The 13,373-nt window shown below is 39.4% G+C and overlaps 1 protein-coding gene across 8 annotated transcripts in view; it reads left to right on the forward strand.

The window, feature by feature from the left end:
• Positions 1-1,713: 1,713 nt before the first annotated feature.
• FRY (FRY microtubule binding protein) overlaps positions 1,714-13,373 on the forward strand; it is a 170,483-nt gene continuing 158,823 nt past the window's right edge. For 5 of the 8 annotated variants that reach the window (XM_033146462.1, XM_033146465.1, XM_033146464.1 and 2 more), the window contains exon 1: positions 11,143-11,460. In XM_033146462.1, coding sequence (XP_033002353.1) covers positions 11,259-11,460 — 202 coding nt within the window. In that variant the 5' untranslated portion in view covers positions 11,143-11,258. Of the gene's footprint in view, positions 1,894-11,142; positions 11,461-13,373 lie in introns of those variants that run through there. The other 3 variants (XM_033146467.1, XM_033146468.1, XM_033146473.1) reach the window with 2 other exon arrangements.

Here is a 13,373-nt window from a genome sequence, read left to right on the forward strand (position 1 = left end):
TGGTCTACAACAGAAATCTAAGTGCGTTGTTTATCTCCTATCTAGCAAGTTACCTGATTGCATTATCTGGGTTTTGGCCACTCTTTTGTTATTATAACTACTTAATTCAAGGTCACAGGCTCACACCCTGTTCATATCTTGAATGTGCCCTTAAGACAGGATTTGTGAGGACAGGATTTGTAAGGAAAGAGACAATGGGGAGGTTTCCCACTTTGACCTTGCAGAGAAATATTTGAGGTCAATTTGTTCAGGACCTTTTCTATGGGGTTTCTGACATGTGGTTTATATATACAGATATATATACAGATATATATATATATATATATATATATATATATATATATATATAACCTTAAAATTTTTATAACAATTAGTTTATTGCAGTACTTTTTTTCTAGAAAAGTAGTTGCTGGAACTCAACATGAAGTTGTTACAGTAAGTTGCCCAGTGACTCAGGACAGCCCTGAACGAACAGATGCTGGTTTGACAACAGTCGCATTCACCATCCATGGAGGTGCTAAAAACTATGACAAGCTGTCTCCCTAGCTGGTTTGGGGGTTGCCCCTGGTTCTGGTGCAGGTCAAATAAGTGCGCCCCTGCTGCCCTCATTCTCTTAGATTCAGGAGGATGGCTAGGGCATTTTGGAAGGGCCTTTGCACAAACTCATGTGCTTGCAACGGTAGAGCTTAAAGCCCTCCGCTGCTGCTACACGGGAAGCGGATTGAAGAAGAGGAAATATGAATTGTTTCCGCCCCGTAGCTTGACTAATTGCAGCTAGGAGCAGCTAGGAGCTAGGTGGAGTCATAGATCTGAAAAAAGTGTAGAATCGCATATGCTGACCAGCTTCCATATTGACTTGAAAATGTTCGTTTTGGGTTTCTTGGAAGTATGTAAAGTCAAGAAGTGGGTGGAGGAGTGCTGGCCCGCTCTCCTGTATGTTTCAGCTCGGGGGGGGGGGGAGCTCTGGTTTCTTGTAGCATGATAAAGACAAGTGGGAAGCCATCTTTATAAAGTGTTATATGCGTGTAAGTGCAGAGAAGTTGCCACAATGCCCTTTTCTTTTTCTAGCATTCTTACACTAATTCTGGCATGAGGGCTTTGCACTAGGTGTTAAAATTTTCTACCCGACCTTAAGGTGTGAAGGGGTCTAAGAAAGGAGGTAGAAAGGAAGGAGCTAAAAGGAACTGTTGGGCAGCTGGCTACTTGTTCTCATGCCTTCTATTTGTGTTCTGGGAGGAACGGATACTTTTTGACCCTTGGGATATAATTTTGATATCTGATCAAACTGAACACAGGCAATCAAGTACCTTATCTATTATTTACATCAAATGGAAGAGAGTGACGTTTGCTATTGCTAATGGCAATGGACCCTGTGAAATGCCTCCGTGCGGTCTAATAAAAAAATAGTGCTGCAGTGCCATTTAGAAAGATGATGATGGAATTTATGGACAATGTTTTTGCTCCACAAGAAAAGGTAACAATTGTTTACAAACTATGAAGTGCTATAGAACTAAGCAACTAATATAACATTGGTTACTTTGTATGCAGTGGTTTTGTTGTAACCCATAATCTGTGTTTAGAATACTCACAGACAATTATATGGATTTATTGGTAAAGCGTCCGTTGGTTAAAGCTAAATGATGACTAGCTTTGAGAGGTGGCAGTAGTATATTATACAGTAGTGTATAATATGCATACTGTTATTTTCCCTAGGTGATACAGATGGTTCACAAATGCAAAACAATACCTTTCGTCTCTAGGAAGCAAGCAAGGCAGCATCCAGATCACAGGCAATTAACTTGGCTCTGCCTCTTCTACAAAACTATCTCACCCGTGTTTATGACAAGCATATCCCACCATTAAAGAGACGCTGAATGTGCTGATCAAGGCGAGGTAAGACTTAAACTTCTTGCTGTGGATTTATGTTGTTGTTGTTTTTGCAATTTAAACATACAACTGGCTTATTGTATAATTTGCATTGCCATATTTTCCACATCTGACACAGAATAAGCTTTCTGGTTTAAACAGACATGCATTCTTACTTGGTACTCTCCTAAGATTTCTATCCAAGTGCATTAAAAAAAAAAAATCTGAAAATTTACACAGGAGCCTGAAATGCTGTGTGAGGACATTATAGAGCATGATATAGCCATGAGGTGTTTATGGAGAGAGGAATGTGTGTGGTACTATGCCTAAGTGGTTGTCACTCTTGTGCTACAGTCTATAGAAAAAAACACCTGTTCTAAAGCAAATTATATTTGGATTTACTGGGTTCTTGTCTGTTGTGGGCTGGGGGTATACTCCCTGATTTCCATTGTGTGTTCTTTGACAGCTTTCACTAGCCTGGTGCCCTCCAGATGTTTTGGACCACAACTCACCTCAATCCTGACCATTGCGCCTTCCTGACTGGGGCTGATGAGAGTTGTAGCCTAAAACATATGGAGGGCATCATGTTGGTGAAGGCTGAACTAGCTAATATCCAGAACAGATTTTATTGATTTATTTAGCTAGGCATTTGTTTATTTAGGTAGGCCAAACAACATTGATGGGTGGGCAGGGTTGTGGACTTAACAACCGCCTGATGTCGCATGTGACATTTCCCCTTTCTCACATGGTTTGAAATCAAGCTGCAAATGCCCACACGGCTTTGCAGATGCTGATAACCAGCTGATTGCTGTTCTTGCAAAGGCTTTACAAGAGCTGCCATGATGCATGGTGCTTCCAGAAACACCAGGCTTTGCAGGCACTGCTGATTCCCTCTGTATGTACAGGTGAAACTCAAAAAATTAGAATATCGTGGAAAAGTCCATTTATGTAAGCAATTGTTTTCATTACATACTGGAGTTTAATATATGAGATAGACTCATGACATGCAAAGCGAGATATGTCAAGCCTTTGTTTGTTATAATTGTCATGATTATGGTGTTCAGCTGATGAAAACCCCCAATTTGAAATTGTTAATTTGGGGTTCTCATCAGCTGTACGCCATAATCATCACAATTATAACAAATAAAGGCTTGACATATCTCGCTTTGCATGTCATGAGTCTATCTCACATATTAGTTTCACCTTTTAAGTTGAATTACTGAAAGAAATGAACCTTTCCACGATACTCTAATTTTTCAAGTTTCATCTGTATGTAAATGCACTGAGAGAAGTACAAGTCACTTTTTCTTCACCAAGCATTCCACTGGAATCAGTTTACTGCTTCTGAGTTAAAATATTTGGCAAGCGAATGGGTAGTGCCCCAGGTTTCTTGAATGGTACCAGTAGAACTGAATAAACCCCCTAGAAACAAAAATAGCAATTCCATGATTTTTTGTTCATTTTGATCTCTTCCAAAATTATTGGGTTTCATGGTTCCTTTCTGTCAGGGAACTGTCCCCGGCTCAGCGCAGGGTGGTGGAGGGCTCTCGGGATGTTACAGAGAGCCCCGGCCACACCCGCCCAGCAGCACCTGCTCTTCCAGCAGAGGGAGCAGCAAGGTCTTCAGCGGGGAGGGGCAGGCAACTTCGGGTCTTGAGAGCAGCAGCTCTGGGGATGTTGGAGAGACCCTGCACTCCCCTCACCCAGCGGGCGAGGAGGGAGACACGCCATTTCCGGTGCCCAAATGCACAGAGGGGTGAAACATAAGGAGGGGAAGCGGAGATTTAGGATACCGAAACTCTTATGTTGGGGTCACAGCCGGAAGGGGCCACTCCCAGATTCTGCGAGTGACTGATACAGACATGAACTTGTAACTCTGCACTGTAAATAGTATGCACAATAAACCTGTTAAAAGACGGTTTGGAGTCTTGCCTGGTTACTCATGAGCAACCACCCCACGGACCTTACGCTTTCTATGGCTTTCTGTTTTGCTTTGTGCCACAGATACTTATTTCCTATTTCTCACTCCTTTGCCTAACATGTTATTAAAACACATTATGCGGGGGAGGGGGCAGATTCCAGGAAGTCACACACAGAGCCTCTGAATAGCTACATATTCTAAAGCAAATATTATCTGCTTCTACGTTATATTTTCAGAGCAATTTAGATGCAAGGTCCTGTGATATGGAAAGATAATGTGAAAAATAGGAATAGATTTCTTACTGATTAGTACTGGGTTATAAATTCCTAAACCTGTAGTATAATTCTCCAAACTGGATTGGCAACGTAATAAAAGGCTCTGCAATGTAAATAAAATAGGAAAATAAACCTGGTCAGACCATGTAACGTCACACCAAGCTTCATTTGTTCAAGATGAGAAGGGGGGGAAACATGTTCCTCAAGATTTGAAGTGAGCAAGAGCTAGGTTTGACTTTCTTGCTATGTTCATTAATGTCAATCACATCTTTTTGCTTTGGTCTGTATAATATGCAGTATGAATATGAAGTGATGCTTTGTTACTTAGTATTCCTTAATGAGTAGACCATGTAAGTTAAATGACATTTTGGACATACTTTAACTAGGAACTTTGTAATAATGGTCATGCTTTTGGCACCTCAACACTGCGATGTTTGTGCCTCATGACTGAGGAGCTTTTCAAGGCAGGTATCAGTGCACTTATAAACATTTGTTTCATTTACAGATCTTCATTTGTTAAGTTTTTTTCAGCTGTGAGGGTTTTGAAGCATCATAGTTCACTTTCTTTGAACAGGGTACACTCATTGGCAAGTCAAAAGTTGTAATCTCATGTAACAATCTCCCTTCCCGTGGGGCGATTTCAAGACAACATCAGACCATGGTTTGTTTAAACTAGCCATGGTTTATCGTTACATGCAAATATGGCCAGTCACTCGGTTATGAAGTTACCAAAGAGCAATCTACATAAAGCCTATTCTGGGATTTATATAGGACTAAACTACTCATTGCAATGATAGATAATATTTGTACCTTGCATTATATATAATTCATTTGTATTGTTTAAAATATGGCATTTCACTAAATGCTTCACACTACATGAGCTTTTACAGTTGCATGCTATGTTTCTGGGTAGACCTGTCAGCAACTAGTGAAGCCTGACAAACAACATAACAAGTTATAAAGGTCTCCCCCTCCCCTTGATTAAATCCATGGTTTCCCTAAATGAACATGATTATTAACCATTACAGGTGGGTAGCCGTGTTGGTCTGCCATAGTCGAAACAAAATAGGAAATTCTTTCCAGTAGCACCTTAGAGACCAACTGAGTTTGTTCTTGGTATGAGCTTTCGTGTGCATGCACACAACAGCTTGTGAAACAATTCCAAATAAAACTTTAAAAAGAATGGTATATCTTTTGTTCTGTGAGGGAGTAGATCTGGAAGTGAACTGCACTCCTCTGCCAGTTGGAATGTAGCCTATTTGGAAACTGCCTGTCAAATCATGGAATGCTTGCTAAATGAGGACACTACATGTGCTGACAGCTTCAAGGAACTAAGCAAGGAGCAGTTCCAGCAAGTTTAGTGTTTAATTTGTTTACGCTTATTCTGTTGTATATACAAGAACCCCTGACTCCAGAGTTTCCATTGTGTTCCTGTTGCTGTCACAGCCAACTGATCAGATCAGCACATATACAGTACTACATTTTGCAATGATACATTGGACAGTTCTTCCAATGAAGGGATGTAGGAAGTGGAGTCTCTCAAGGAGCTGTGCTTTTTAAAACTTTCTCATAAACAGTCTAGAGCAGGGTTTCCCCAAACTTGGGTCACCAGCTGTTTTTGGTTTACAATTCCCATCATCCCTAGCTAGCATGACCAGTGGTCGGGGATGATGGGAACTGTAGTCCAAAAACAGCTAGAGACCCAAGTTTGGGAAATCCTGATCTAGAGTAAGGGGTGGGGGGTGAACATGGAGGTAGGCAAGTTCACTGATGATGCTAAATTGTTCAGGGTGGTTAAAAGCAAAAGGGACTGTGAAAAAGACCTTTCGCACTGAGTGAGTGGCCAGTAAAGTTATGTAAGCTGGGGGGGGGAATATTTTTTAAAAACTTTATTTCATATCTGCGAGAAGTGAGGTTACAGGGAACCAGGCAGAGGGCCATCTCAGTAGTGGTGCTTAGAGCAGGCCTATTTGAGTCATTGGAACTTAAGTTAATCATGACTGAATTAAGTGTCATTGATTTCAATAGGTGCCATTCAGTTACAGTGTCCTATCTACCTGTACACAGTGGACTTCTGCTTAGAGAAACAGGAGTTACCATACTTTGCTTTCCCCTGCAAAATCCTACAGATCCTAAAATCTGCTCTGTAGGAATGGAGGATTTTTAAGAGCAGACAGCCAGGTGGGCTGTGGGGGACAGGAGAGAAAGGGGAAGTCCTGTTTTGTCCATGGCTGTGACATTGGATTTCAGCCACTGGACCTACTCTAGTCAATACTGAGTGTGGATCCAACTCATCAGGACTGCTGTAAAACTTTTGAGTTAGTATTGCGGGGGTGGGGGGATAAAAATGTGCAAAACTTGAACTGGTGGCTTACTTCTTTTTTCTTTTTCTTTTGACAGAGTTGTAAGAGCATCAGTAGAATTATGTTAGCCGGTCAGTATAATGTGTGGTTCAAATATGTAAGTGAAAACTAAATCCAAGCTTACATCTGTTCACTGCCTAAAGGTATAATGAGCAAAGTAATAGAATGAAGACACTAGGTGTTATTTCAATGTCAGAAAACCAAGTCTGAATGTTATTAAAGATTTTATGGAGGGTAATACTTTATTATATTGTGATCAGATACTGCTGAGATGAGACCACATTCCTTATTATTATTATTATTATTATTATTATTATTATTATTATTACATTAGGTATTCTATTGGCACACTAATTAGTATCTAAGAATCCATTAATGAAACAACTGGATTTTCCATTTCCCAACCTGTAAATGATTAATTGGTATTTTTTCCCCCTTAGCAGTAGGACAGATGGTCTAATCTCTTCACAGAAAAAAAATGAGGAAAGAGGCCCTAGTATGGAAATACCAAGTGAAGTATGGCAATGAATCAGTAATAAAGTTGATAATAAACTGATGGCGATGAAGCGAAATGATTTTATTTTAAAAAAAGATGCTTCATCAGTGTTAGTTCAGGCCATACAATATAAGATTTATATAATCTAGCACAGTACATTTGTTAGAATCATGGGAAACTACATGTTGACTATTTGCATATGTGATAAAATCAGGAAATTCTGCTGCACTCTTCATTTCATTTTTTTGAAAAATAATAAAGAAACAAAAGATAGAGACAAGCTGTGTGATATTAGATCTCAGAGTACTGTATAGAGAACAGTCATACTTATAATAATGTTTTGTTTTGGATTTTGCTTGATAAAATTCCAAGATGAGGAATGGAAGATTGGGATATAAAGGCAAAATAATATAATATAATATAATATAATATAATATAATATAATATAATATAATTAATTTAATATACAGAGAAATCAGTCCTTGCAGATATTCACACTTGTTATGTATTTCTAATGTATATAGGACATAAGATCCCAGAGGACCCTCTTCAAGATATTCTGAATTATTTATAAGTATGTGTTGGGCAGAGATTTAGACATACAGGGTGAAATTAAATGTCATTAGCATAAATCATCGGGATTGTAACATTGACCCAAAAGCACTGTAAGCATCAGCCATCATTAATGCACCATAAAATGGATGTCGGGGGGGGGGGTTCTAAAAGCCCCCAGCCCCAGTTCAAATTATGGGGAGAGTAAAGGGATGTAGTGTAAATTATCAATATTAGTGGTAGTTTTTGATTGAATGGTGCAGTAAGTTATTTTTATGGGCTCCTTTGGGAGGACGGCTGGGATATAAATTTAATAAATAAAATAAATAAAAACCAATTATTATTTTGGAAATCTACTTTCTGATCTGTGGGAATACTGTAGCAATGCTTGTGATGAAAAATAATCTGCAGTCATGTGGAAACATATCTCAAAGCATAGGTTGAAATATCAGTTTTCACTTACAAACAGCTCCAATGAAGTCCAAATGAGAAATGCCAGATTTAAAAGCAAACCTAAAGTCTTGAATACCTATGTGTCCTAAAGACAAGTGGAATTTCAGTGTGTGTGTAAGTGTAATTAGTACCGTAGTTTTTTGGTTGGGTAGAGTCTATATTGGCCAATAACTGACTGAATTCTATATATATTCTATATGTTCTATATATCATTATTATTTTCTTTTAAATCCACCAAATTTACAATAGGTGTCAAAAACAATTGCCAACTACTGAGAAAGGCAAAAATATAGGCAAGACCGTTGGGCCCCGGGAATTTGTACCAGCTCCCCCCACCCCCACCCCTCTCAGCGCTGACGGTAAAAACAGCCAAAGAAAAGCTGATACATTTAAAACAAAACTAAACACTAAATAGACACTCATGGCAAAGACCCAGTTATCCAGCTAGGAAAACCTTTCACATAGAGGATTAATGTGTTCTTGTTTTTCCTCTGAACTTTAGCCTCCTATCTTAATTTCTAATATCAGGAGAACGGCTATAGCTTTGCTTGCACAAGGCTCCAGAATGATTCAATCCTGGCAACTTCAGGCAGGTCTAGGAAAGTTCCTTACATGATGCCCTGCAGAATTGCTGCTGACAGTCAGGAATCAATACTGAACTACCTGGGCAATTTGAAATTGGTTTCCAATTTTCCTCTGGAGGACGATCATAAAGTAAGGCTGCCATATGTCTGGAATTTCCCGGACATAGCTCAACAACTTTTGTGTTTGGGTTTTCACTTTTTGAAATATGGCAACCCTATCATAAAGTGTAGCTTCCTGGTTTTTATGTGAGAGAAACTATGGGTTGACTTAAATTGGAAGTCAGGGAAGAGTGCCCCAAATGGTTGGGGTGGGAGCCTGAGGCTTCACTGATTTTATTAATACCTCAGCCAATTTAATCAATAAACCCTTAGCAAGTTAAGCCCTGACACTAATGGCTAAGCAAGGCTTTACAAAACCTTTTTGTTTATTTTTTTCTGGTACTGAAGAATACTGTCTGTTGTTATTATTAGACAATTGTTTGTGTGTGTGTGTGTGAGAGAGAGAGAGAGAGAGAGAGAGATTTCCATTGCCTGGTAAACATAAGGTTGTTGGGGATATAATTTTGTGTTAAACTATGCTTCCCATGGGAGTCATATGCTGTTATGCTATGCCCCCCTCCATGGCAGCCATTTTGTGACTGGCATGCCCAACATTCTCTCAAAATTTGAAATGTGCATACTAGTCCAAAAAAGGTAGGCGGCCCCTGGCTTTGAAGCAGTGCCTGCTGGGAGGTGCAGTTTGATATACAGAAGCTGGGCAGGAAGCACAGGAAGTGGGAAGAAAGAAAAACTGCCCAGGCATAGGCAGGGTTACAGAGCTATGCAGTAGTTGTCATACAAGTTTTAGCTGTGCAGATAAAGCTTGTTGAAACTTACCATCTGTGCCTCAGTTAACTGACACACGATCTTGCCTAAGGGCATCTGGAGAGTTTGTTGACTATGCAGGAAGGCAGATGAAGAAATGACTAACAAAATGGGGAAACAGAACCCATACATTTTGTTGAGCTTTTGAACAATGCAGCCTGTTAACTGTGTTATTTTAAGTTCTATAATGTAGGGGCTACATGAATTCCCTGCCTACTGCAGTACATGCATATAAAATGAATCTTAAATTTACTTGAAATTGGGCTTAAAGCACCGTAGTATTGCAGGCAAGCTTTTTTACGCAGATACAAGATCTTGATTCTGTTCACCACAATGCCTTTGCAGATGAAGAACCTGATGTCGGAGACTGATCCAATAACAGAAATGAGAACCTTATGCTTTCAATCAATACCTTCTTTTAAAAATGAAGTACCATATATTTTTCTATGCATGTATTTAATTTAAACTACAGTCTACAACATCTTACTATTCTTCATATCAATAAGGTTTAAAGGTAAAGGACCCCTGACAATTAAGTCCAGTCGCGAACGACTCTGGGGTTGTGGCGCTCATCTCACTTTACTGGCCGAGGGAGCCGGCGGACAGCTTCCGGGTCATGTGGCCAGCATGATTAAGCCACTTCTGGAGAACCAGAGCAGTGCACAGAAATGCCGTTTACCTTCCCGTCAGAGTGGTACCTATTTATCTACTTGCACTTTGACGTGCTTTCGAACTGCTAGGTTGGCAGGAGCTGGGACAGAGCAACGGGAGCTCACCCCGTCGCGGGGATTCGAACTGCCAACCTTCCGATTGACAATCCCTAGGCTCAGTGGTTTAGATCACAGTGCCACCTGCATCTACAACATCTAACTATTTTTCATATCAATAAAGCTTATGTGGTTTAGTTTTGCTTAGGAGATAAATTGTGAGATCATTCCAACCTTAATTTTTACATCTGAATAAAGTGTGTTAATGCGGATGTGAAAATAAAACCCACGTTACACCAGAAGGTGGGCACGAAAGTCTGGTACATAAAGGGGATGCAATACTGTTCATAGTTAGGATTTAACTAGCATGACCTTGTATCTTTGCAGCCCCCAGGATATCTTTAAGCAACTAACAGTGCAATCTCAATGAGTTCTGGGGGCTTTCTCCCAAGTAAGTGTATACTGTATAGGATGGCAGTTTTGTGTTTAACAAGATTGTTAAAATGCACTCCTGTCTCAGTGTCACATAGTTGCTTTCTGTTACAGTTCTCTTATTTCTGCATCTACAAATGCACTTGCACAGTTATGTCGTAACAGTTAAAAGTGTTGATTTTTTTGCACAAGCCTCATCTCAAAATAAGCAACAGCACATTATAAACAAAACTTGCAGTGTCTGTGTATTTACTCACATAGTTTTCTTCTACAGATTATTGAAATGTTATTTAAGTTCAGAATGTAATGTTTTCTTTGCTCTGTCTTTTTGTGGACTATTAGTGAACTGAAGTGAGAAACACTGTCTGAAACAGGAATTACAGTAGTCTGTTTAAACTGTGTTTTCACTCTGTGCAGAGGACTTGATGAGTTCACCTTTAGTAAAACTTTCCAGTTGTCTATAAGCCTTTGTTAGCGTTAATGATTTTGCTATACCTCCTCCCCTGGGCTGTTTGACTTTTGAAAGGAGGGACTTTGTAGTAATTCTACACCTGTTTTTGCTCACGCCTATCCACTTGCTAAACTTACCAAACAAGTGCTGGGCTAAGCATGAGAACATCAAAAATGGTGGGTGACTGTTTTCTATTAGTAAAACAGAACTGACCTATTCGAAGCTCAGCTGTCTTATCTGTTTGCACTATTTTGCTTTTACACTTGGGGTAACTTCAGAAACATCTGTACTATAATGGCAATTGATGACAATAACCTGCACTCTAGGACTGAGTGTAAACTGAATTCATACCGAAATGATTATAAAGCAAGACGGAGTAGTCTACCAACAGAACTCCTCCTAGGAAATAACAATAAAGGAAGGCATCAAAGAAATATTAGGAACTTAGAACCGATCCATCCAAGACGCCCTAAGAAAAGACCTTCTATCTTTCCAGGTAGGACATGTCAGCAAATTACTGCTGCTCACTCTTAATATATTTCTTTGTGTTTGAGGAAATTATGAAGTTAAAGAACCTTTAAACTAAATACTATGCTGCAGGTCCAAAAATGTGTAACATTAGCAAATATGATAATACACTATAATAGCATAAGTAGGTTCCCCTCATTATTTTGAAAACTGAAAAATAGAATTTTGGCTTCATATACTATGTCTTTCGCGTGTTAAAGCTTAAAAAAAAGAGTTAAGGGTGCTCTGTTGTTTGTGGCTGAGCAAGAACATCCAGGTTCTAGTTTTTTTAATTGTTACAGTGTCTATTTTGAAGTCTTACACACAGGGGAGGACGTGTAAGTTCTTCTATCAAGTCTGGACTTCTTACTTATTCACAAATTAACACAAATGCATGCTTTGAATTCCTGCTCTGCACTGAAGCTAAAAAAAATGTTTGCAGTAAATGATTTAGTTTAACCTTCAAGTGGATGAAGTATCTAAGCATGCCAACAGTGGGTTTAAATTAACAAAGGCAACGTGAGTAATAATATTAGTTTAAAATAATAAGGGATTTAAGACATAAGTGATTTTTGACTAGTTGAAGTATGCAATGCATTGTGTAGAAAGAAAGCTGGGATTTTTAATCAGGAGGCTCCAAAAACGCTGTTAAGATTTTTCTTTTTATTTGTGGATCTGCCCCCCCCGGTTAATTAATGAAATACATTTCCTCTATTAAAACTGAAACTAAATTAATTTATTTCACAAAATCATGTTTTTAAGTGGCAAGATATGACATCTCTGACGGGCTTATTAAAATAAAGCCGCCCCCTGGTGTTTTAAGTTGATGCCAGTGTGATCTTTAGAAGACACTGAATAAGGGACAAATAATATTTTGAAAACTGCAAAAAGGCCTGATAAGAAACTCTAACATTTCTAGCAATTTGACACTTACTGGCTTAAATTACTGAGATATACGTAGATCTCATTTCCAATGTTTCCTAACACAGAGACTCCTTTAAATACTGGGCTAAACTTAAGTATGACAAACAGTCCTCACCCTTACCCTCTGCTTACAGTACTTCAGGTGAGTTGACTTGGGTGTGCCCCATTTCTCCAAAACTTCCTAGCACCTGAATCAGCTTGTCTTAAGGGCAGTGCTGACAATCTGCCGCATTCTAAGTGCAGTTCTGTTTCTAAATGCATCTTTCTTCCTTTCTTGTAAAATATATGTCTATTTGGTTTCTCTCTCCCCCCCACCCCACCCCAGCTTTACCTTCTCCTCTATGTCTATTACTTCAACCCTGTTGACCTGTCCAGGCTTCCATTCTGGGTAGAAATGAACATACAGTACATGGAAGGATGGTGCAACTGGGGTTATGCCTCCTGACTCAGGGCCTATCCCCACTTCCTTCCTCTTGTTGCATCTAGGAATGTAAGATGACATTGTTTCCCATTCTCCCCTGCGTTCATCACACACAGCATTGTTTCTGTGCCGCTGCAGTTTATCTTCCGCCAAAACCCAGTTAAGGCCACAATCCTTGGCAGTAAGCCCCATTGAACAGGGTAGGCCATACTTCCCAGTAGACATTCATAGGATTGTGCTATAAAGTTGTGTTTCATTTGATACATGAATTTAAAAGGTTGTATATCATTTTTTTATTATCTCTTCATGATCCCAAATAAAATTCCACCATAATATTATGCCCACTCTTGAGTATGTTTTTGGAAATGACAGGAAGACACTTTGCCCCCTGTCAGATACAAGGGCTTAGTTTCTAAGGGAAGTTAACTTAGGAAAGTTTCCAGAAGGAATTTTACCTGTTCACTCCTCCCTTATGCAGCCTCTTGAAAAGCCTCACTGGAGGAATGGGGGATGTTCTGAACAATGTGAGGTGGGGTGGAGGGGGCTTTTAGAGAAGT

Source organism: Lacerta agilis, chromosome 4, assembly GCF_009819535.1.
Source record: "Lacerta agilis isolate rLacAgi1 chromosome 4, rLacAgi1.pri, whole genome shotgun sequence".
Lineage (NCBI taxonomy): Eukaryota > Metazoa > Chordata > Lepidosauria > Squamata > Lacertidae > Lacerta > Lacerta agilis.